We start from the raw sequence: 26,560 nt of genomic DNA, 5'->3' as shown, positions 1-26,560 counted from the left end.
GCAATGAGAAGATCTATTCACTTTAGCCAGATGACGATTCTACTCACCCAAATACCGCTGCGAATGTGTTGAGGCAGCTCTGTCGCTGTATGAAATGATCGGGATCATTCCAGGGCGAGCGAGCCGTCTCATGATCCTTGTAACCCTTGCGCTGTGTCACTTTGATCGGCGGTTTTCTGGTCACGTGCGAGACCAGCAGGTTCATTAGGATATCCTCGCAGTTGGAGGACTGCTGTACAGTCTTTAATAACAGCAACGACAGCCAATTGGTGTACAAGTAGTTGTAGTAGCGATGATAGAACGCCGCACCCGTCAGTACAATCGAATAGTAGTTCGTCCACTTGGACGTATAGCCCCAGGCATTCTGCAAATTCCCAAATCCAATTTGATTATTGAAAAAAATGCAATCGCTATCAAACGTGCTCACCTTGGAGTCATCCCAGAAATGTGCTCGAGCCGGATAGCCCACAATGCGTTCCGGAAAGTCACGCCAGACCGTGTAGGCAAAGTCCAGTTCATCCGTGTTGAGTATTGCATCCTCGTCGAGCGAGAGCACAGCATCCGTTTGTATTTCCTCGTAGGGCAGAAATCGCTGCGATATGCTCGGTCGTGCCTCCGGCCCTGTTTGCCCCGTGGGCGACGCTGCCGCCCCTCGACTACTGCCACCCAGGGCAATCACGTGCAGAGGTATGTGATAGGTGGGCGGCCAACGTTTCTTAAGTGGAAGCGGCCGATCGGCAGCCCACAGGATAAGTATCTAGTGGTGAGCAAGTAAATGAAGTGATTAACGAGTGGTAATTAATATTTGAGATAAAACAGGAGCCAACAATTTACTTTAACTTTTAAATAACAGCGCAATATCGATAGCTCGATTTACTTTTAACAGTGCTAGCGCTGTTAATTTGATTCATTTATTCAATTTAAATTCGTGATGAAATCATCGATAAGTATAATTTGAATTAGCTCTGTAAGCTGCAGATCAAGCGATAGCAATGATAGCAGCTATCGATGAAACAATTTACAGTTCACTCATCTCTATGCGCTCCACTTGAGTTCGGTTTGAAGTCTTCCATTATGTTGCGTGTTACTATGTTGATACTTACTCTATCCACAAATTGGCTCTTCGTAATGGTCCTGACTAGTTTGTAGAGCGCCGCATTGGGGCCGAGGGCGGCGCCAATTTGCACATAGATAACGGCCGTGTAGTTGTGACGCGGCTCCACGCCCATCGCATTCAACAGAAAGGGCATAAATCTGAAACGGGAAAGGCAATTAGGTTAATGGCAAAACACTTCAATGCCCGTTCCCCTTCCCGTCTTGCTCTACGACCCTTTGCCCCGAAATGGTTGAGGGAATGTAAATTTAATTAGGCACACTTTGCCGGCCCAACGCAATGGCCACCGCCATCAGCTCACAGCATCGTTGGCATCTTACCTCGAACTATCGGCGAATGTGGGCAGCGTGAGGAGGGCGCCGGGCGCCGAGTTCCAGACGAGGCTGCTGCGCACCGGATAATCGGGAAGTCGTTCGCGAATGATCTGCAAAGAGGCACAGAAAATAAAGCGGGAAATTCAAACGGTTGTTTAATGGCCAAAAAGAACTCAAGTGGCAAGCCGATTGCCGATTGCCAATTGCCAATTGATTGCTTAATGAACGGTTCTGCTCATCAATTGGCATCCAAATTGCGTTTTCAATGCCACTCGACGCTAGCCGCTTAAGCTGTCAGTCAGTCTGTCAGTTTGTCAGTTTGTCAGTCGGTGCGCCGTGTCAGTCGTAATGCCAGTCCGTCCATTCGTCTGGGATTTTGTGTGCATTAATTCAAAGGCCGCCGCCCAAGCTGTTGCCTAATTTTCCGCTTGACGCAGCTGCCAGGCAGTCTCCCAGCGGAGCCGCTGGCCGCAGCATCCGTTGCGCAGAGCACAGGAAGCTCAGCTAACCCACCAAAGCCCCATTTTACACCACACAAGTGTTAGACAAAGCAGCAGCTGGCTATTGGTTGGGTCTGTGCGGGAGTTAGTCTGGGTTGGGAAGTGTTGTGTGTGCTGGCAGCATTAACGCCCATTAATTTGTCGCTCAAAGTGAAAATTATGTATATAACGCCTAAAAGTATGCCATGCTAAATTAGTCCTACAAATCTCTGAGCAACAGAGAGAGTGAGAGAGAGAGTGAGAGCGAGAGAGAAAGTAAGAGTTAGAGTGAGAGCGAACAAGTTGCGAAATGCTGGCCGAGCTCAGTATTTAGTTAGGTTGGCCATGTGCCACTATAATTGCTAGTCCCGACTTGGACCAACAGCGAGTTACGAGTGCGACGTGCACGCCATGACGAGCTGCACCTGCTGAAGCTCGAAGGTAAAAGGAAATGCAGTTTGCAGTTGCGGAAAATCACAATATTCTGGCACGCGCCACTCTCCCTCTGTGTGTGCTTGTGTGGGGCAGGAAAATGCGGATAAAACATATTTGAACGGAAGAAAGGTTGCGCTTAAATGTCGAGGATTTGGAACGCAGTCTAAATAACAGATGCGCTACTATGGATAATTGATAAAGGAATTAAATGTATATATAATATACATATACATATTAAGGTATATATATATTATATAAGGTATATTAAAATCTTTGATAAAGACATTCAGTTTGTATTATTTTAATAATATATTTTTTTATATTATTATTATTATTATTTTTTTTTTTTTTTATTAATAATGCTAATTGAAGTCATACGAGGTACGCCAGTAATATCTTATATTATATATATATATTATAAAAATAAGATAGGACTGCAATAATAATTAATAATTTCCCGGTTACCTATATCCAACAATAGTTTCTTGGAAACATTCGATTTAATATTGGCATCAAAGCTTCGTAATTTATGCAAATCGTAAAGCCTTAAAGTCAACATATTTTTGCCTAAAGTCCTAATGAGATATTTAACAGAAGCTGTCAAGTCTAGCAGCAAAATTAACATAAAAAGCCGATACTCAAACCATTTAACAGCCGATGACAAGACGAATTTCTCGCCCCAGCCCAAGGCGATTGTTGAAATGTTAAATGTAAAAATGATGATAATTAGAATTTTGCTCTGCATGCCATGAGCGTGTGTCCTCGTCAGGTGTACAACTTCGGCTCTTATGGAGTGCCTGCTCATTAGGACACGTTATGGGCCAACTTCTCACTGCAGTCGCTCCTGCACGCGTCTCAAGTGCCTGTTTTATTTAGTAATTATAATTTCTGCACTATTCTGTCTCTCGCTCCATCTTCGCTTCTTTCTTCTCTTTCGCATTTATTCTGGGCTTTGTTTAAGTTTTATCTCGTTGCTTGGCATAATCAGAGGCAGCGAGCTGAGTTAGTCGCCTAAAAGTCTGCGAGGCGCGTGTTTGTTTACCTTTTCAGCTCGAGTGGGGGAGCGTAGTGCATGTGTGAGGCCGGTGTGTGTGTGTGCGTGTGTGTGTATGGCTGACATAATTAAGTCAATCTGGCCGCTGTTGACGTTGCAGCATAATTGAGAGCGACTGAGAGCAAGCAAACAGGCAACAGAGAGCGAGCAGCGAGGCCAGCAGGTGCATAGCTCGACTTGACTCGACTCGACTCCACTTGCAGCGACTCGACTCGTTTTGTCTATGATTCAATTATGCAATGTGCATATATGCGCAGGCTTAGGCTCCCATGCCTGCGTCGGTTGGGGTCCTGCCAGGTCAGGCAGCCCATACAGCAAATGTTGGCGTGCCATTTTAATTGGCTAACAAAGTGCTTTAATTGGCTTTAAGCTCGCTGACTTTTGGTAGACTCGACGAATTTTCCATCATTACAGAAATGGCGGAGGGGGGCAGGAAAAAAAGCAAGAAGTTTGCAGCCAACTCGTTTCCTTACACATGTCAAGCAACTTAACTCCTGCTCCTGCCACGGCTGCTCCTGCTGCAACTTGGGAAACGTTTGCTCGAGTGGCAGCGCGTCGACTTCAATTTTTCCAGCATTTTGTTTTTTATTTTTAATTTTTCTTTATTATGCTGCAACTACTTAAGCAACTGAGCGACAGTTTTTGGCCAGCAGGCACAGTCAGCAGGCGCCCTCACCAGACGACTGTCTGATTAAGCCCGTGTGGCAGCAGCAGGAGGCATCTCGTTGGGGCCGAGTGGGCGGAGCCAGCAGCCTGGGCGCAAGAACTCAATAGAGCGCATAATGTGTGCAAATAAAACAGGTGAATGCATTTTGGGCATGGGCCGTTGCCATGGGCGTGGCAGCAGCTTATGCAAATACACATACGCACACACACACACACACAGAGAGAGAGATACTCAAATACATGTTTAACAGTAGCTGTTGCTATAAGGCTGGCTCATCCCTTTTAGCCAAGTAAATTTCATTTGAGCCAGCCTTAAAAGCAGGCCATAGAAATTTACAAACTCTGCATGCTAAGCTAAGAGAAAATTTACTTAAATTAATTGCACACGTGCATACATATATACATGTACACATACATAGCTGATGAAGTTTTGGCCCTAAAAGATTTTGTTTATTTTATGTCTATGCCAATGAATTTAACTAAAGCTGATTAGAGTAAAACTTAATAAATCATTTAAAGCTACATGCAAAATTAAGTTTAAAAAATATTATAAAATATATACAATTTATAATTATTATTTTTATTTTATTTTATTTATTAATAATTATCATTTTATTTTTATTATTTTATTTATATTTTATTTATTTTACTATTTTATTTTATTTTACTATTTTATTATTTTTTTATTTCTATTTCTAATAATTAATTAATAATAACCAACGCTGAATAAAACTGTATATAAAATATATAATATTTATAATTATTACATTTTATTTATATATATTTTTTATATTTATTAATTTGTATTATTTATTTATTATTTATTATTTGGTATTATTTTTTATCAATATTATTTTACTTTTGTTTTATTAGTTGAAGTTGAATAGAACAAAATTTTATTTAATAAAAAATATCTTTCTCATAAACACGACTTGAGTAGCAATAATTGAGTAGTCGACAATGATGTGTAAAAACTAAAGTTTGTTGGGTTATAAGAAATTATAAAACGAAGTCTAAGGCAATGTAAATCGACTTTAAGACTTACAAAATGTTAAGTTGCTGTTAATTAATTTGGCCTTGCTTAAAGTAAACAATGTTTAAATATAATCAATGATTGCTGACTTTTGTAAATGAGAAAAACTGCCCAGTATATTAATAGGAAGAGATTTGTTAGGAGTTGCAATAAAAACTGTGGATAAACTTTTCATTGAAAGCTGCGCATCAAAATCTAGAGCAAATATCGTGGCTTAAATATAATTCCATCGCAATGTTTGAGCACATTTTTGCATTATTTATGCACTGCTGTCTCTCTCAGTCGCTCTCTCTTTCTCTCTGTCTGCTTGTCTCTTTGCAGTGCCATAATTCGCCAACATTTAACCCTTGTTCGTGAAGCTGCATTTTTGAAGCTGTTATCGCGCTTTAAGTGGCACGCATAAACGCAAATCGCATTCACGTTCGCATTTGAATTCGCATAAACAAGCAAAAAGAGAGAGGGAGAGAGGGAGGGAGAGCGGGAGAGAGAGAAAGGGAGAGAGCAAGAGCGTATTTACTGATGTTTTGCAGCATAGTTTCTGGGGCGCAAAGTTCAAAGCGTCGACAGCTGCATACATAAAATGCCAAATGTAAAATGTAAAATGTAAAATGCAAAATGTGCATGAAGCAAACATAGAACTTCCAGCAGTCGCAGTTGCAGTTGCAGTCGCAGTCAACGACACCAAATAGCAAATCTAAAACTTGCACGAGTTGCTCCTGCTGCTGCTGTCCTTTCAGCACACCCACACCCAAACACACACACAGACACACACACAACATCAACAACAGCAACAGCAAGAAAATCGGAGGCAGAAGACAAACATTAAATTAACTTATGCTGAGTAGCTTGAGGAGAAAACAAGAGCAGAAGAAAGAAAAAGCAGAAGAGGAAGAAATGTAAATGCTGTCAACTTTTGCCAGCTGCCGATGCAGTTGCAGCAGAAGTTGCACTTGCACTTCCAGTTGCCGTTGCCGTTGCAGTTGCCGTTGCCGTTGCCGTTGCCGTTGCAGTTGCTAAAACAAAACACCAAACACTCAAATTGTGCACAACTCGCAGCTGCTTTGCTTCTGCTTCTGAAATTAACAAAATCCAAACGAAAACTTAATGCCAACACAACGCGGCGTATGCGTAATGCGCTGCCCTTTGCACAAATGTACATGAGACAGAGACAGCGAGTGAGAGTGAGAGAGAGGTAATAAGCGACGAAAAAGCGCGAGCTGTGCTGTATATATAATTTTAATTATAAAATAAATACTGAACTAAATAAATATAAATAGTAAATCTTTTAAATGGAAAAGCGAGTGGGAGTGTATTTGTGTGTGAGTGTAAATGTATGTATATATGTATGTGTGTGTTGGCTTTACAGCCATTCTACATGTAATATTAACACGTATCAAATGATTTTCAATAGCAATTGTTATACCCTATACGGAAGTTATGTAGGGTTTAACTAAATAATATTAAATATATATACATATATACATTTCTTTTAAATATATATTTATATACAATCAGTTGAGTGCCATTTATATTTAAAAAAAAAAAAATATATATATATATATATTGAAATTGGAGAGCCAAATTTGAATTTAATATTTAATATTTAAGCTTGAGATAAATATTCAAATAGAAATATTGTTGAAACTGATTAAAAATTAGAGCAATGTTATAGCAATAATCAATGATTTAAAACAACCAACTTAGTAAATTTAAAACGATACATATTTTTATAATAAATATTAATAATTGGATTTTACAGGGTATTTGCTAGTCAATTTCCAAATACATTTGCCAATTCTCAAGTATCATCCAATATTTATTATGAATATTGCAAACAGGGTATCTTAACTGCAACTACAACTAAAACTCTAGCTAATTTGTTGTTTATTTATTTGCAACGCGTTTTTGGTATATGCCAAAGACATTTAAATATCGAAATAAAAATTAAAAACAAAATGCGAATAAATAAAACGATAAAATATTACAAACCAAATGCCAAACGCAATTTGTGCACGATTGTATTTTTTTTTTTTAATGTTTATTGCTTTGCATGCGATGCCCTGGAAGAGGGTCGTTGCGTTCTAAAGTGAACAATGGAACGAAGTGAAGGGGAATATATAGAATATTTTCTATTGAAATGCAATACAAAATAAATTAGTAAAAGTAACAGCAAAAGTAAACTATATTTTAATTATGGCACATGTCTAAACAACAAAGTTAGGGTATTTGCGGATCTCTGTGAATTTCCCATTCGTTTTTCATTTCATTTTCAGCTTAGAAGTTTCGTATAGATTTTATTGAATGGAGCGCAGTGTTAATTAAGTGTGCTATCTGTCTGGATAACGATGTGTTAATAGCAGTTGCATAGCCAAAATCGATATTCCTCAATTTGCAATTTTAACTTTGTTCATTTTCGTAAAACATATTGCTTAGCTTTTCTTTTTTCTTTTTTTTTTACTTTAGTTTCGCAAACATTTTTATCTAACGCTTTGCCACTGCCATTCGCTGTGGATGCGGCTTATAGACTGAAGTAAACGTCATTTGCCATGAATTCCTAAAAGTTTAAGCTTGCGATGATGTCATTATTGTTGGCCGAAAGTCGCGACCGGCAAACTTCGCTGTTGTTTGACTTCAGCAGCAGCAACAATAATAAACAACAACAACAACAACAGAGAGAGAGAGAGAGCGAGCCACTGAAGTTATGGAAGCTGCTTTGACAAATTCGTTTAAAGACGACAAACAAGTTTCGCAGAGACACAAACTGACAAACTGTGAACTTGACAAACTGACAGAATCGCTGAATGAGCGCATGGAAGAAGACAAAACAGAAGACGAGCTCGCTGTTACTGCTTCTGAGCCCCGACAGTTTCTTTCTCTTTTTATTGACTGTTGCTACAAATGACAAATTGACATAAATCATCTGCATAACACGAAGACAATGCATTCAAATTTATGCATAAATATTTGCAAAACTAACTGTAGCGAATATGATTTCATTACTCCTTACATATTTCTTATGTGAAACAAGCGAAAAACTTGTTGAAAAGCTCTAGCTGGGGGAGTGTTCGACCTACGAGTTGCCCGACAAGAGTAGAACTAAGTCAAACAGGAAATTACATTAAGGGGTATTTATGATTGTTGTCATTATTATTGTCATCATGATTAGTTTGATCAACATATAAAATATCTACTCATCCATTCATTCATTGATACATTAGTTTTCCTAGCGTGTTGTAGCAAAGAATGTTAAATATTATTGCGAATACTACGTATATGTGGCATATACAATGATATCATATAACAATAATTATCTGTATCATTAACACTATTGTTTTCATGTTTAAATGATCATTAACTCTGGGTATTATTGAGTGATTTAATAATAATTTTAATAATTATTTGTTGTGTTAATGATTGTTTCTTAAATGATCAATTAGTGATAATGATATTAATAGCTATTATGATTATTATGCTTTAACTTAATAATAATCCTGTCTAAGGTTCAATTCCGCTCTTCAACAAATCTAATTCCAAATGTTACTCATATTTTAAATATTAAGAGTTTATTAAAGCCCTATTCCAACAAGTACTTATCATTATATTATTCAAAGACAATTTATTTTACACTTACATTAGCTTACAAACTATTTATACAATCATTATCTTCTATAATTATGATAAAAACATTTTACCTAAAGTTATAAACAAATATATGCTATAAGTTTGCTTAAAAAGCTTTATAATAATATTAACCATTAAAATATTTACCATGCCACGAAGAAGAAGAGCCTTGCACCACCCTGGACGACCAATCCACAGGAAACCGAAAATGCAACTGAAGAGGCGTTGCAATTGGCTGCCCTTTATATAGGGCGAGCTCAGTGCACGAAACTCGTCGGACCTTTCGGTTGAGCTTGATCAGTGGGTGGCCATTGAGAGCAGTACTTGCTGTCTATTTAGGTATTCTAGCCGAAGTTGCTCTTAACACCCATACAGACATGGAGTTATGTTGAGCGCAAGACTTAGAGACGCGAACAGCTCATAATCTATATATGTATGTGTATACATTGTCAATTTTAAATGTACGAAATACAAGCATTCGGACAGACGGATAGACAGATAGAGAACTCGATAGACAGACGAATAAATAAGCAAATTTACATAGTTAGATCTGCTCATCACTCTAAATAAACTATAAAATTTATAGTATAAATATATATATGTATGTATGTACATAATTCGAAGAGACTTTAAGTTATCTGCTTCTTAGGAATGTTGTTGTCAAAAAAAAAAAAAAGTTGACTTTGAAATATTTCTCAATAAACTAAGTTTTTATCATTATCATTTAATATTTATAATTAATTACTAATAAATAAATTTTAAATTAAGTCATTTATAATCTTTCTATGGGAATTTTATAAATTGTTTAGAGTTATAAATACCTACACATAAAATATGCATACCTTTTGTTAACTTGTAATTGTATTAAATAATAGAGAACTAATAAAAGCCTTGTCAAAACGTGTTTATATGTTGCTAAGGCATTTAATATGCCAAATACGACTTTAATATTTATGTATGGGTTCGATACAATAAAATTGTTCTAAAAACAGATTGTTTAGACGCTAGCTGATTGGATACGATCACATCTAACTCAAAACTTAATGTAATTATATTTTTAATGTAATAATAAATCCTTATCAGTACATGACCTTAATTTTTACAATTAATCAAGCTAAGCGACAAATAGACGCCGCTCATCAAAACAAGTAAGAAAGCTCTAGTCGAGACTGCTCGACTACGAGATCCCCTGAACCCTACAAGCAACTGATATTTCAATAATAATTAGCAAACACACACGCACACACACACACACACACACATACGCATACAAACAAACACACGCACACACACGCATACAAACAAACACACGCACACACACACACTCACATATACAGGCGATTGCGCTTGGGTTGCGCTGCAGTGTTGGCAATATTAGGAGAACTTATTTGTTGAATAATTTAATTTCTAGACGTACGATCGTAATGAAACTTTCAGAACGTATTTATATTGTTTAAATGTATGTGTATACCGAAGCACAAGTCTCTAGTATTTGATATACGACTTTTACAAAGATTAGGGTGAGGGGGTGGATTTGGGGGTGGGGGGTAAATTTTAACAAAAACCGAAATTGTATGACATGCGTCTTAATATACATTTTAAATTTGGACACTGTAGCTTGAAAGATGTAGGAGATATAATTTTTAAACTGATCTTCGATAAGGTTTTTTATCGATAAAAAAGTATCGGAATGAGTTATCGTTTTTTAGTGATAAACTCGATATCCGCGTGATATATACGGACATTTTAAAAAAAAGTTGAAGTCTCTAGCTCTTGTATCTTCTGAAATCGACGCGTTCAAACATACGGACAGACGGACGGACGGACGGACGGACGGACGGACGGACGGACGGACAGACAGACGGACAGGGCTAAATCGACTCAGCTCGTCGCCCTGATCAAGAATATATATACTTTGTGGGGTCTGCCACGCCTCCTTCTGCCTGTTACATACATTTTAACAAAACCATTATACCCTGATTTCCCATTTTCAATGGGTTCAGGGTATAAAAAAAAAAAAAAGAAAAGCGTATACGGAAACACAACATTGTGCTTTGTGAGTCCAAAACCTGGCAACAAATGATAAGCGCAAAGCAAAATAAACAAGAGCGCATTAAGTGAGCCGGCATAACAAGTATAAGTATATTCCAACAACAATTTAACACCGGTTTCGCTTAACGTTAATTAAACTTAATTAGCCGAACTGTACCCGCATTGTGCACACTCGAACTGAATTATAATTTGGCAAGAGAGAACATAAAATATGTTAATATTTCTGAAGTTCCTCTCAGAGCAATGACAACGGCAACGGCGACGCAATAATTAAAAATAATTTGATGACGTCACGCCAAGCAAGCGCGAGCACACGTGCGAGCGAGACAAACGGCAAGGCGTCCCACATTCTCGACGTTCGCGTCATTTTTATATTGGAGGTCAGTTGTTGTTACTTTTGCTTTTGCTTTTGCTTCCACTTTGAGTTGATGACGTCACAAAAGGCAGGCACATGAGCGATAAGCCCTTATGTTGCACTCGATCCAACCAGCTGGCTCTAACGGTTTGCAACAAAGAAAACAACAATGGGAAAAGAGAAACGGCATGACATAGGCAATGCCGATGTGTGAATGCCAAGAGCATGAGAGAAGCGGCATGCTCTTTTCTACATGAGCACACAGACGCACACACATACATACATACATATGCATGCATATTCGCATTAGACTGTGTGCCTCGCAGGTGTATCTGTATGCGTCTAGATTGTGTGCAAAAAAGTTAGCCGGCTACAAAATTTTTGCGGCCGCTAAAAACCGAAATTACGAAAATAGAGACATAGAAAAGGGGACAAAGAGAGCGAGCAAGAGAGTGAGCGAGAGAGGGACATTCATATGGAAATACAGAAAGTTATTCTTCAAAGCATGCAATAACTGTTATTGTTGTTCTTGCTGTTATTTATTGTTATTGCTGCTGGCATTCCCTACGAAAACTAATGGGTGGGCGAGCAGCTCTAACCACAACAACAACAACAACAACACATGCTAGCACATATCAATAAATATTTCATTTATGACAAGTTGACATTGTGCTAAGCAGTTTCGGCCCAACGTTTTCCCAATGGGTGGAAAATTGAGAGAGCTCGCCAAGCCGCTGGCTTCACCATGGCAGCGGCAACTAATTGAGTAACCGCTTTGGTGGGTGCGTGCGAGCAGAGCAGCAACAGTCCGAGTTCTTGTAATTGTATCGTTTATCGATTTGCCCTACTTTATATGCATTTGCATTTTCTTTCTTTAACACCTCGTACATTAACCCAAACTCCTCAAAAAGAAAACTTTCAAATGCTATGTAAAATTGGGCATGCCTGCACACACACACGCACACTTTTACAAGCACATTAACATATGCTAGTATGAATGTTTGGTGAACGAGTTTTGCGCTTTGACATTGATTGCTTTGGATTTTCGTTTCGTTTTCTATTTGTGGCTCTCATTCTCCAACAACAACAACTGCTACGCAGTGCTAATACAACGGCGTTCTGAACAACAACGAAAAGAAAGCAGCAACTAGCCGGGCAGCAGCGGCAATGACAGTGAGAGCGCTGGCAGCGCTGTCGCCTCTGAACATGTGAGCGAGAAGAGAGTAAATATGAGTGTGAGAGAATCAAACGTTGACGTTTTGTTATTGTGGCGGTTGGGTTTTCTTCTTCTTCTTCTTCTTCTTTTTTATGGCTGACAGACGCTGACTGCGACTACTACTAATTTCGTCGATGATGACGTACGGCGCTTTCGTGCGAACGGCTAGCATGCAGCCATTTACAGTAATTTTTCAGCAGTCGAAGCAATCGGACGTGTTCAGCTAGCAGCAAGGAAATATACAAGTTTCACAACAGTTTTCAACTATTCGTAGCAAAAACAAATTTAAAGACTAATAAAAACTAGCTGCGTACTTAAAACGTTCCTCAATTTAATTGTTGAATAATTTTATTAATTAATTTAATAAAAATACAAAAAATAATATTAACGCAAAAATGACAACACGCCGCGTTGCTGTTAACACACGCGTTTCACGCGCTTCTACGTCGACCCCTGTCGGCGGAGTTTCCACCTCGTCCGGTCGCGTGGGTGGCGCTATCAGCCCCACCAGTCCCACACGTACCACACGCTTGCAGGAGAAGGAAGAGTTGCAGCATCTGAATGACCGTCTCGCTACATACATTGATCGCATGCGTCATTTGGAAAATGAGAACGCACGCCTAACACAGGAGGTGTATACGGCACAGGATACCATTAAACGCGAAACTTCCAACCTAAAGTCTGTGTACGAAAAGGAATTGGCTGCCGCACGTAAGCTGCTCGATGAAACAGCCAAGGAGAAGGCCAAACTAGAGATCGATATAAAGCGTTTGTGGGAGGAAAATGAAGATGCTAAGCAAAGGTAAAAACGAATCATTTGAATCATGAAAATGAGAGCACGAAAACAAACTCGAAGCTCACTAATCAGCGCACGCAGTGCGAGCGAGACCCACAGACACACACACACTACAGCATTGACAGAGAGAGAGCGAGAGAGGATGATTGCGAGAGAGCAGTGCAAGTATTTGTACTGGACTTGCTGATGTCATCGCACATGGCAGAGTTGCTCACTCTCTCTCTCTGTCACACGCACACACACATACATACGCGCTCTTTCTTGGTTTGCTTTTGTTTATTTTTTGCATTTACGTTTCGAGAAGCCTCCAATGCGAAACCGAAATAACAACTAAAGCAACACCAAAGAGAGCGAAGGCAAGAGCTGAATCAACAACAACAACTGTATTTAAAAACTTGGAATCACATTTTTTACATTTTCGACAATTGGCCAGATTTGAATTTATCTTGTGCGCCGTGTCGCTAATAGCCAAAGCAAATGTCACTAAACTTCCAGAGTTTAATGACTGGCATATTGCGTATACGTAATGCCTAAGCCCTGTTCCAAGGTTGCTATGAAAACAAAAGCGAATATCATATACCTGCATATATATTTATGTATATGTGTACATATACATGATGTCATTCCGAACCAAAAATAACACACACATTTGATTGTAATGCCGCCATTAGGCCGAGAGCAGCTCAACAACATGTAATACCAGTTTTGGAGTTATCGAGGGTGATACCTCAGCAGGCAGGCCCACCTCTTCCTCTTCTCTATGATGTCAACGAATTCCAATTGTTGCGTATTTCAAATTATTCTGTTTGCTCTGTTATCATCAAAGACAATATTTACTTTTTGGGCTATTCATTGGGTTCGGGGTATTAGGCAAAGTATGGAAACTATTTGGCAACTCGAATTGTTTGCATATGCGTAAGGTATTTAGGCCCGGTTGTTGTTATGAGTTTACTTTGGATATGGTTGAAAATGCTGTTTAAAGATTTCATTTATGTTTTGATTATGATTAGATTATGCAGTTTTGACATAGGTAACAGTACTCGTATATTTTGCCTAAATGAGTTTTCAATTAAGAGTTCTTCTTGGGAAAACATTTTGAAATATATAAACTTATTCCCAATTCCATTTAGCGCCATTTCCTTAGCTACTGAGTCAGGCCCTCAATTTCTTTGAACAATTAACCCACTGCGCTGCATGACGTTTAAATTCATAATAAAAAATAAAAAAAAAAATTGAATTTGCTTTCATAAATTAGGTCACTTGGTAGCATATTAATTTATTTTCCCTGTGGCGGAATACCCAAGGGGGAGGCGCAGCACGGGGTGTACGAGTCACGCATGCCATAGAACCGAAAGAGCAACCTTGGGATTTCGTCTATTTCTGTGCGACGTTGTTGATTAGTCTACACAAACAAATTGTTTATTTACTTTTCTTTTTTTTTTTTTTGGTGTAATGGAAATACATAAAAAGACAGCAAAAAGACATCAAAAATTATGTTAGCCGATGGCAATTAAATTTTATAAAAAGGCAAACATTTAATTGGGCCATGAAGAACTACAGAGATCTTTGCCTTAGATGCTGCCTAATTGTAGCTACTTAAGAGAAGGTTAAATAGCATAATTAGCTTTAAATTTGTGTGTCTGTGAGTAAGTACACTGAAATATCGCTCTAGCTGATATTGGCGCTAAATTTAGTACAGCTGAAAGTATAGTCGAAAAAAAAAATCAAACGTGCACGAGAAAACCACGAGAGTCGATGTTGACGACATTTTTTATGTTTTCGTTTTCTTTTTTTTTATATAGATTGCGGAATTTTTGTTAGGCAAATAAACAAGTTTGTTTTTAGCCACATTGAGAAAATATAAAACAAAAAAACGTTTGAAGTAGCTTGGTGCACATAAATTATGTGTGTGAGAGAGAGAGAGAGGTGGTGTGTGTGTGTGTGAGAAGAGATAAAGATATAGATATGTATTGGGCAGAAAATAGCTTGGCTACTTTATGCTAATGGCATCTGAAGATTTCAAGGCAGCAACCAAAAGAAACTCAAGCGATGAATAATAAATTATAGAGTGAAAGAGACAGGGAGAGTGAGAGGGTAAGCGAGCAAAGCTTTGATAGGCATAAGATATTCTAAGCAAGAAAGAGAGGGAGAGCACAAGCGCTGTATGACGTCATCAATTGGTGTGCACAGTGTCTAGTGATAAGCATTGCGCCATATATTGTTATTAGTAATCCCTTACAACATTCCAAAACATCTCGTTTCATGCCGTTCGCAGACTTGACAAGAAAATTAAAGAGGCCAACGCGGCTGAGAACAATGCACGTCTCTATGAATCTCGCTACACCGAAGCCAATGGCAAGTACAATCAGGCCTTGAACGATCGCAAGAAGGCCGAGGATCAGGTGAAGGAGCTGACGGTGGAGAACGAGCGTCTGCGCCGCCAGCTGGATGATCTGCGCAAGCAGCTCGAGGCCGAGACATTGGCACGCGTCGATCTGGAGAACCAGAATCAGAGCCTGCGCGAGGAGCTGGCCTTCAAGGACCAGGTGCACTCCCAGGAGCTGACCGAGACGCGCTCGCGTCGCCAGATCGAGATCAATGAACTCGATGGCCGTCTCTCGCGCGAATACGAGGACAAGTTGCAGCAGTCTCTGCAGGAGCTGCGCGATCAGTACGAGTCTCAGATGCGCGCCAATCGCGAGGAGATCGAGCTGCTCTACGACACCGAGATTCAGAATCTGAAGGCCGCTGCTAATCGCGCCGCCCAGGGCTCACTCCATGCCTCCGAAGAGGTGCGTATGATGCGCACCAAGATCGATGGGCTCAACAACAAGCTGCAGGATCTGGAGAACACCAATGCCGGCCTGAATGTAAGCAACTGAGATTAGCTCTTAGCGAATTTCTTTCCTATTCATTTGAGTTCCTCTTGATCATTAGGCACGCATTCGCGAGCTGGAGAATCTGTTGGACTCGGAGCGTATGCGTCATAACCAGTACATTGCCACGCTGGAGGCGGATCTGCAGCGCATGCGCGATGAGATGGCACAACAGCTGCAGGAGTATAGGGATTTGATGGACATCAAGGTCTCACTGGACCTGGAGTTGGCTGCCTATGATAAGCTGTTGCGCGGCGAGGAGCGTCGCCTCCAAATCAACTCGCCCGCTCGCCCCGGCACCGATTCCGGCATCTCCAGCAATGGCAATCTGACTGCCAGCGGTGGCTCCCGTTCGGGCCGTGTGACGCCCAGCGGACGCCGCTCTGCCACACCCGGTATTTCCGGAGCGAGCGCCGTGAAGCGCCGCCGCACCGTCATCGATGAGAGCGAGGATCGCACCCTGTCCGAGTACTCGGTCAATGCGGCCGCCAAGGGCGATCTAGAGATTATCGAAGCCGACACCGAGGGCCGCTTCATCAAGCTGCACAACAAGGGCACCGAGGAGATCAACCTGACCGGTTGGCAGCTGACCCGCATTGCGGGCGATGAGGAGCTCGCCTTTAAGTTCTCGCGCGGCTCGAAGGTGTTGGGCGGTGCCAGCGTGACCATTTGGTCCGCTGATACTGGCGCCACTCACGATCCGCCAAGCAATTTGCTGATGAAAAAGAAGTGGCCGGTGGCCAACTCAATGCGCTCGATCCTAACCAATGCCGACAAAGAGGTGAGAGTCGTGTCGCTGTACAACACGTGCGGCACATGCGAAACCTGCCCAAACTGCAAGCAACTCGAGTTCGTGCTGGACCAGTACGCTATAGTCTAATGAAAATTCTGTTAAATTTCCAAATTAATCGTTCCCAATCTTCCCTTACAGGATGTTGCCAGCTACGATCGTGTTCGTGAGAACACTTCCAGCCATGTCTCCCGTCATCGGAGCAGCGGAACGCCCTCCACAGGATTTGGCCTCGGTTCCGGAGCTGGCTCCATTGGCGTAAGAAGCCTCTTCTCGATGTTCTTCTAAAATGACAATACTACTCAACACACAGACATAAACAGACATACACACACACACATACATACACTCACCCACTCATAGAGACTTAAAGGAAAGAAGAAAGGATGAAGTAATTAAGGAGCTGAAGGAGAACTGCAACACGCGCAACATTCACACATCAAAACGGATTTTGATGCATATCAAACTTAACAAAAAAACAAAACCATTATACCCTGATTTCCCATTTTCAATGGGTTCAGGGTATAACAAAAACTAATTCAAGTTATTTAATGTACAACAACAACAACCAGAATTTCGGCTGGCTCTATAAATGTTCAAGATGCTGTTAAATGAAGCTAGATTTGTAAACTTGGTTTATAAACATAAAAATGCATTTGATAAAATTATTTAAAAATAAAAAACACTCAAGAGTTGAAAATAAAGAACAAAAAACACACAAACAAAAGAATTATATATATTCTTTATATGGGAACGTGGCTAAAACTTTATAGTAAATTTCCGCGGACATGGCCAGAATTCAATTAATGGCTCAGCCAGCATTTGGCCAAGTTTGGGCGAGCAAACTTAGCCAGCGCCCCAGAAAATCAGCTTAGTGCGCGCTTGCCAAGATTTGCAGAAACTTCCTTAGCTGCTGCTCCTTCTGCTTCTTCTTTTTCGCGGCATTTACCCCACTCGAACAAAATGGACAGTAAGCAGGTGAAATTAACTACAAGCAGCTAGCAAAGAGAGCGAGCGAGAGAGAGAGAGAGAGAGAGAGAGAGAGAGCAGACAATGCCGTCGGCCACGTGCACCGTGCGAAAAAAGCATCCGCAAGGAATTGGGTCAAGCGGCTTAAGCCAACGGAATTTGCTGTTGATAAACCGTTAATGGATAGCTCACTGTACTCTCCAGTGTTGGCCAAATAACGTTAAGCTAAGGGCGTAAGCCATATGCAATATCCATATGTTTTTCCTTCATTCTCTCTTACGCAAGTTGAACAAAATTAATTTAAGTTGTTCCTGTATTTTCTACCTTATCTACATCTGGCAGCTTCTAATTTCTATTTTTTATAAGTAGCTAATTTTAAATAATTATATTTCATAGTCAATACATACATATGTATGTATATATATTGTATATACATATATGACATCATGACCAGTTGCATTATTAGAGAGAAGGAAACAGCTCGTAATATTCGATTGAGTTGTCTGTCATATTTGTGACAATTCAAGGAAGTATTGAGAGATAGAGAGAGAGGGACAACTATAGATGTTACTGTCCCGGTTATAGCTGACTCAGAGCATAGGGTTGCAATGATTTCGATAATCAAGAGAAATGCAACCAGAAAGAAGAAGATTGACAGAACACAACTCAGAAAAGAGACTTAAAGGCGACTACTATTACTAATATTACGACATACAGTTAGTATCATTAATATTCGGATTACGTATTTTTCAACTTTTTTTTCGGTTTATGTATAATCTTTATTAGCTATGTTAATAATACTATTTTTATGTATACCTCATCGAAAAGGTTATTTTTTCAATCTGCAATTTAGCATTTACCCTTTTTTAATTTCAGTTAATATTATACGTTTTATAGCAGTTCGAAGTTCGAAAAAAAAAACACATATTAATGTTATTCACTAATAAATATATAAATAATATAATAAATCATAATATACTCTATTTTTTTGTAAACAATTGGTTGTAGGCTTACTACTGTTATTATACAAAAAAATAACTTTCTATATATATATATATTTTTTTTTTTTTCTTTCTTTTATATATATGCATTATTTGAATATATACTGTGTAAATGAATTTTGTAAAATTATAAGAATCACGTTTTTTATAATTATAAATATATATATATTTATTTAAGTACTTTCTATTAAATTTTAATTTTATACCCTCTTTGCGTATTTAAATCAAAATAAATTTGTTTCATAATTTATTTGCGCGTAAATAATTTGTATATGTCTAAACATATTTGTAGATACATATACTTTTTCTTTTCGCTAATTAAAAATCAAATTAATGTATATTTATTTTCGTTTGATTTTGTTGTCAAACCAACAAAAAGCACACATCAATAGAATTTGAGCATAAAATTTGCTAAATATTTCCATATTTTTTTTTTAAATAAATAGACACAACTATTCTCACTCTCAGTTCCTCCTTCTCTTAAATTCAAAATTAAATTTCAATAATACTACATAGTTGTGAATTTATCGAATGAATTTAAATTATTTATTTTGGCTTTTTATTTCAACGAAATTCATGCGATTTTCATCTAATGGGTTAGCTATGTATATAAATGTATATGTATGTATACAGCAACAACATTAGCATTATTAGTTTTAACTGAAACTCCAGCTGAGCTGAGCTGAGCTTCGCTTTTTTTTTTTTTTTTTTTTTGCAGTGTAGCAGCAGCAACTGCTAAGACAACTTAGCGACGCTTGAGTGAGCGCACGATTCAATAGAATGAATGGACAGGCAGGTGGACAAAAACAGACAGTGGGAGTGAGAGAGAGAGAGACAGAGAGACAGTTAGAGTGAGTAAAGTAAAGCCGAGTAAAGTAGGTGGATAGTGACAGTCAGTGAGGCGTTCAACTTCAAAGTAGTCGTTGCAGGAAAAGTTCTGGCTTGTCGCACGTTTGCATGCGCATAATAGGATTAGTCAAAGTAATAAGTTGTTGCCTCTGTGCAGGTGTAGTACATACACCTCATACACCTCATGCACCTGCTAAACTACATATTTCGCTTGCAGCTGGGCGTGACAGCACGCCCACGATGCTTTGAAATGCAAATCTCGGTGACACACAAAACTTCACCCTGTATGTGTGAAAGTCGAAAAAGGCGAAGCAACACATATACATAGATACATAAGAATATATATAAATGGATATGTGTATGTGTGTGTGTATATATAAAACTCTCAGCCTGAACTTTTCGACAGCTGCCTAGAAGTATGCAACATATTTTTGTGCAAACTAACTTAACCCGCAGCTGGACTCGGGCACTGGGCGTTGCCCATAAACACAATACCAACAACAACAACACAACAACAACAACAATTTCAGTTTCGTATCTGGAGATGCTTGAAGTGGGACGTAATCTTTGGCTTATTGTGGTTTTCTGACCAGTTTCGAACTTTAACATTCGGCTGCGTCCCACTGGCCTGGTGACTCTGCAACTTAAGTGCACACCACACGCTTATCGGTCACATCCACACACACTCTGCAGCAACAACAACAACACACACACATACACACACAGACTGCCAACAATCCAACTCAATAGCGACTTTTAGGCTTAGGCAAAGATTTTGGGCATGAAGAGCGAGCGAGCGAGCGAGCGTCTGGCTAACTAAGTTGGTAAGTGGACTTTGAGTGACCTCTCTGTGGTGGCTACAACTGGGCAACATTGCGGCTGTGTGTGGGTGCCATCACACATATATACATCTCTGTGTGTGTGTGTGTGTATCTGCCCGAGGCTATTGTGTATTCAGCTTTCTGCTGCCCCACCAAAAGTTCAACACACAATAAAATTATGCAAATCTACAGATCAGCCGCACAAAACGGACGTCATTTCGAAGGCATTTCGCACAAGGTTCTACCGGGCTTTTCAGCCATCGCACATAATTCGATAAGCCTATATGTTAATCACATAATCAAATTAAATTGAGCTCGATTTCAGTTGTAATAACAATGCATATCAAATACTTTGTTAATGAAGCTCTAGAGTAACTATGCTAGTTACTGCATTTAATTATTCTGTGTATTTAGTTTACTTAGTTAAAAAGCTTAGTTTATTAAGTCTAAATATATGAAATAAAAATAAAAATAAATAGAATCAAAGAAATTCAAATTTATATATTAAAACTCTTGTTAAATATTGAATTTTTGCAATAAAATTAATAAATAAATAATAAAGAAAATATATTATTAATAATTTAATATTTAAAATTGATATATATGCAGCCTTATACGTCAACTACAAAATATCAATATTAAAAATTTCAATATTTATTAAATTAATATATGTATATAATAAATAATGAAATTTTTTTATTATGTATTTTTTTGGTTTATACTCTTTAAAACATAATTTTAAATATATAATTAATTATGTGTTTCATTAAAACTAAATTTTAAATATATGTTCATTTATTATTTTATTTATTAATTATATTTACTTTATATTATTATTTATTCTTGATTTTTTATTATTTAAAAAAATATTTCAATTAATTAATTTTTATTATTTATTGCATTTATTTATTTTTTATTTATTTAATAGACTCCAAACTCTAAATTTTTTATTTATTTATTATGCTTCATTATTTTTTATGTTATTATTTATGTTAGTTTTTATGTTATTTATTATGTTTCAACCTTCAATTATAAATAAAATGTTTAGTTTATATATATATATTTTTTTTTTTTAATTTTTTATTTTTTTTAATTATTGGTTTTTATATACGAATTTTACAAATAGTTTTAGGGCTTCTAATTCATTGATTATAATTTTTATAAAGAATTCATTTCTAAATCAATTATATTGATTTGTGCCTTTTTAAGCCTGTAAATTTAAGTTTTTCTTTTCTATTTTCCCCACCAAAAAAAAACTTCTCTCAAGTAAAAAACTTAGATGAAAATTGCTCAAAAACAATTCCGAAAATAGCTTAATTATGTCTAGTTTTAATGACTCGAGGACAACTCGTATAAAATACGGCCAACTCATGCGCTATTATCAGTCGAGTCTTTAATGAACGACGCCTTAATTCCCCAGACCAAATGACAAGGCTAACTGCCAAAAAGGGTGTGTAAGCTCATAAAGTGTGTGTGCGTGTGTGAGTGTGTGTATGTATGTGTGTGGCGACCAAAAACCCCAAATAACTGCTTAATTTGTTTTTCGTCCAGATGTTGGGCATCCACTCAAAGCGACCCCAAGCATTGGGCAACCCTTTGCGGCACCTTTTGTTATTGTTGTTGTTGTTGGTGTTTGCTTAGCCAGCAGCAGGAGCAGAAGCAGCGGCAGCCTCAGATGTTGTTGTCTTTGCACTTATTGTTGTTAGTTTGTTGACTTAAATGTGGGAAGAGAGAGAGAGAGAGAGAGAGAGAGAGAGAGAGGTGAGACGTGTTTGAGCAAAGCTGTGATCCCTAACCCAAATCCAAATCGTGCCGTCAGCTGCGGTTCAACGCCCACGCTCACGCTCCAAAAAGAGTTGGACTCCCAAATATCACAACAGTATTGGCAAACGGATGCTGATTGAGGCGCCGTGCGTTGGCCCCGGACCCAAACAATATCAAATTCGGGCAGCAAAAATTATATGGCACTCTCATATTTTCATGGGCCGGCAGCTTGTTTATGCCTAAATCAATTTGCCGCATGAATGAGTCTTAGGCGTAAAGGATTTGCCGTGAAATGTAAAGCCGGTCACACTCAGACGCCCTCTATCCCTCTGTCCCTCTCTCTCTCTCTTTTTCTCTGTGTGTGTCCTGGGTTAAGCTATTAGACTAAAAGGTTATTAGACGTCGCCTGACTGTCTGCTGGCTGTCGACGTGATTTCCCGGTCTAAAGCGAACTGCGAGCTGCACGTCGAGTCGCCTCAAGGACGCCAACCTCCTGCTGCTCCTGCTGGTGTCGCAAAAGTTGCCCGAGTGGATTTTGCACTTTGATATGCGTTTTATTAATAAAACAAATTGCCAGGCATAGAACTATAATTTTAGCGCGCGCCTCCCTCCACTTGCCCCTCCCACCAATGTAGAAATTGAGTTTATGTTCATTTGGGTGACGTTTGGAGCGGGCTGAACGGACGTGATGCTCCGGCGGGCATCCTGCCAAGCCACAGCCGGCAGACAGCAGGCAGGCAACACACGTCAACTATTTTTCAACAAATATGCGCAAAACTTTTTTCATATTAAAGCCACAAAGGACGAGGGCGAGCGAGACACAGTGAGAGAGGGAGAGGGAGTGTGAGAGATGGGCCAACGTGTGGGTGCACGCGGTGGCAGCTGACCATAAGCTGGCACAGCTTGCATTTTTGGCATATGCAAAGAGGGGCTGAGGCTGAGCTTTACGTGCCGCACGTGCTGCATGCAACAACAAAATGATGGGCGGGGCGTGACCATTTTCCCTGTCGAAAGTGCCACAATTCATTTTTTAATCGCGACGCATAAATCAAAGGTGCAAGGGATGCCGCGGGCGGGGTTCGGCTGGCTGCCAAAAGGTGCAAAAAGTGTTGCATGCTTTCAGGCGTGTGGCATTAGCTGTAGCTCCTGCGGCTGCCACTGCCGCCGCTGCCACTGCAGCAGTTGCATTCGACATTATGGCTACACAGCGCACATTCCTCAAGCCAAATAAATGCGTAAAAAAAACTTATCCAAATTTATGAAATCGTTTTTCAACCGAGCTGCGCTCCAAATTGTTGTGTCACATTAGTTTTTGGATGTGAACTTAAATGTTGGCTTTTATTTTGTTTAACGAGCAAAGTAATAGAAGTTATGGCTAGGCAAATGCAGGGCTAAAGAGCTCGAAAAAAGTTGATTAGAACTGGGGCACAAACATTTTGTAGAGAATGGACAAAAAAAGTCTTTAAACTTGTAAACACTTTTTGCTAGAGGAGGCTTAGATGAGATAGAGAATGGTTAAAACAAAGTGGGTAAGTGATGGAATAGAGAAGCAGAGAACTGCTTAAGGTGATGCAGTGGCTGTTGACATACGGAAGCTGAAGGGGATTTAGTCTCTGCTTTTACTTCCGACGATAACGAGTTAATTTTCTGCAAAGGCAAATGATGTTCTGTGATTGGAGCAGGCTCTGTCAAAGAACTAGGAAAAGATTGCGTGGATTATTGAACTATAAAAGAGGTAGAAAGCATCAGAGAGAGAGAGAGAGGAAGAGAGAGAGAACAGAATGACAGTGAGAGAGTAGAAAACGATTATAAGGGCCGTCGTTAGGCCGGATGACGCTATAGCTACTTATTTTCGTCTCAATTACGGGTGCTATAAGTGGGGTCCTTATAACGGGATACCATTGTATTTATAAACAATTCGCTACAGCTATAGAGAGCAGTACAAAGAGAGCAGTAAATTATCCAACTGTTCTATTAAATGATTAATATACATATATTAAGATATTAATATCTTAATTAATATACATATATTAAGATAATGATGAAACTCTTTTTAATGTATTTTATTATATTATATTGCCTCTACTGCTTAAATCAGTTCTTCGCTCTATTGAGTGCCTTATGCCTTTATTATGCTACTTCAGTAGTTCAAACTTTACATTTATAGAACTTTAAAAGTTTCAGAGAACGATAAGAGAAATATTTTTATGAATATTCGAAGAGGAATGGATGGAATGGAATGGATTGGCACAGGAACAGAGCGAGTTTCGACACCTGTTCTGGCATCCACAATACTATATCATCGTGGGCATTATTCACATTTGCCATAAATATTACTCTACTTCATAAGAAAATAAACAATACGAATAAATAAAACACGCCTTAATCTTTCAGTTATTCGAAAAACAATTCATAACTTTTTCTCTTTCCGTCCCATATTTCAGTTCTTTCAGTTGGTGCGTCAAGAATGAAAATACCTTGACGTACCGCCAATTAACGCATAGTTGATAAAAGGCCAAGATAATACAAATAATGGAGTACAAATGAGTTGGCCATAAATCAGAGCTCTGGGCTCACCTGTGCGAGTGCGTGACGCCAGCTGCCAATTAGAGAGCCGATGACCTGATGGCCCCTTGGCCATCGTTGGCCAGTTGGCCATATCATAAGCTTCAGCAGAGGAGCAACAGCTGTGGCTGTAGCCTGACATGTTAACAATATGTTCTCCTAGCCAAGCTAGATGCGTGCTTGGGCCACTTTTTGGGGATTATCCTATTGTTGTTGCGGCGCCATTGGATGGTCACGTTACATGGCAAATATTTGCTTTTCATTTGGCTAACACACACACACACACACATCTATATGAAGGGACACACACACAGGTGTAAGCTGTAAATTGATTATTGCCAGAGTGCGAATGGAGAAAAAAATGAGCAAAAAAAATTGTAGCTGAACTGCAACCACACAACAGCATCCAATCTCTCTCTCTCACTTTCTCTCCCTCTCAGTGCTGCTGCGGTTGCTGCACGAAGCTGCTGAAGTTTTTGGGCAACAGCAGCCACATGCAGCATCCTGTCATGGCATCGTCTGTTAATGTGTCTGTCAACGCAAAGAGATTCGCCACATCGCGATTTATAGTGCCAGCCTCTGGATCCCTCTGCATGCCTTTCTCTTCCCCTCACCCACCGTCAGCCCCTAGCCTTCTCTATCTCGCCACAGCTTCAGCTGCTGCTGCGTTGCCTGCACGATGATTACACAAAATTGAATGCTCCATACACTCGCATTGAATGTAAATGTCTGGCTATGTGTGTGCGTGTGTGTGTGTGTGTGTGTCAATTTGAGTGTTGAAAAGTGGTCTCCAGTGTCGGCGGTTTGGTTGAGTTTGGTTTGGTTTGCTTCTCGGCTTCATCATCAACGTCGTCGCATGTCGCGTTTGCTGCTTGCCATTTCATTGTGTATAAACAACTTTTGTTTGTCTGTCTGTGTGTCTGTGTCTGTGTGTATGTGTGGGCAATGCGTATGTATTATTTATAGGAGTCATTCTCGTTGTCGTTGTTCTCTGTATCCCCAACCTGATCATCGCCGTCATCGTCTATTTAGTTATCCTGCTTCTCGGCTCTATCCACGCAAAGCCCTCTAAATTCCTCTTTTGTCGCATAGCCAATGCGCCGCCTCCTGCGTCACATTCAAATTCGATAGCCAGCAACTGCTGCAAGTAGCTGACGGATACATTTCGGCCCCCGGCACAGGCAACTTACAGCAACCTACAGCACTTTTACTTCTTCTTCTTCTTTCTCTTTTGTTACCCACGAAATCAGAGCGAAATTTTGGCAACTCAGCGACTTGCTTAGACGTTAGACTGAGCTACAATTTGACTAAGGGAGAAGCTTTAAAGTTTAACTAACCTCTTCTGTCATAAGCTGCCGACTAAGTATTAGTTTAATATACATTATTATTAGCATGATATCTCATCAAAATTCATTTTCGTTTTCTTTTCAGCATAGCTCGAAAGTTAGAAGATTTAGTTAAACCAAATTTGCTGTTTCAGCCTTATATAGTATATAATTGTTTAATACATTTTATAACGAAAAGGCAAATCTTGCAAACATATTAGCATCAAGTTAAATGCTTTAGCTCTGCCATGAAGAACATTTAAGGCAGTAGTTAGGCTAATAGGTAATGCCTTAAAGTTAAGAGCATAGTTTTTCTTTCTTTCTTATTTCCACACATTCCTCTTCACTTTCCGTTTAACTCCTATTTCTGCTTCTTTCTTTCGTTGGCCTTTTGTCGTTCCCCTTGTGCTTATATTTCTTCTCCTTCTCTTTTCCTTTCGCCTCTTCTGCTCTTCCTCTTTCCCG

At 39.2% G+C, this 26,560-nt stretch overlaps 2 protein-coding genes across 3 annotated transcripts in view; one reads left to right on the top strand and one right to left on the bottom strand.

Moving 5' to 3' along the window:
- ttv (exostosin glycosyltransferase 1 ttv) overlaps window positions 1-26,560 on the bottom strand; it is an 85,748-nt gene that overhangs the window by 2,772 nt on the left and 56,416 nt on the right. Inside the window, exons 6-9 of the mRNA XM_089261460.1 lie at window positions 1,435-1,538; window positions 1,104-1,254; window positions 428-757; window positions 48-364 (exon numbers count right to left, since the gene is read on the bottom strand). Coding sequence (XP_089117586.1) covers window positions 48-364; window positions 428-757; window positions 1,104-1,254; window positions 1,435-1,538 — 902 coding nt within the window. The remainder of the gene's footprint in view (window positions 1-47; window positions 365-427; window positions 758-1,103; window positions 1,255-1,434; window positions 1,539-26,560) is intronic.
- Window positions 12,509-17,200, top strand: LamC (Lamin C). 2 transcript variants are annotated; one of them, XM_030388048.2, is made up of 4 exons: window positions 12,509-13,141; window positions 15,411-16,005; window positions 16,073-16,875; window positions 16,943-17,200. In XM_030388048.2, the coding sequence occupies exons 1-4, from the start codon at window positions 12,735-12,737 to the stop codon at window positions 17,061-17,063; spliced, it is 1,926 nt and encodes a 641-aa protein (XP_030243908.1). In that variant the 5' UTR covers window positions 12,509-12,734; the 3' UTR covers window positions 17,064-17,200. The 2 variants fall into 2 exon arrangements, with proteins under 2 accessions (XP_030243908.1, XP_030243909.1); XM_030388049.2 differs by having other exon boundaries at window positions 12,510-13,141; window positions 16,073-16,792.

Source organism: Drosophila navojoa, chromosome 5 (assembly GCF_054131105.1).
Source record: "Drosophila navojoa isolate 15081-1374.11 chromosome 5, UAZ_NAV_1.0, whole genome shotgun sequence".
In the NCBI taxonomy this organism is placed as follows: Eukaryota; Metazoa; Arthropoda; class Insecta; order Diptera; family Drosophilidae; genus Drosophila; species Drosophila navojoa.
This window is presented reverse-complemented; position numbering and strand designations above follow the sequence as displayed.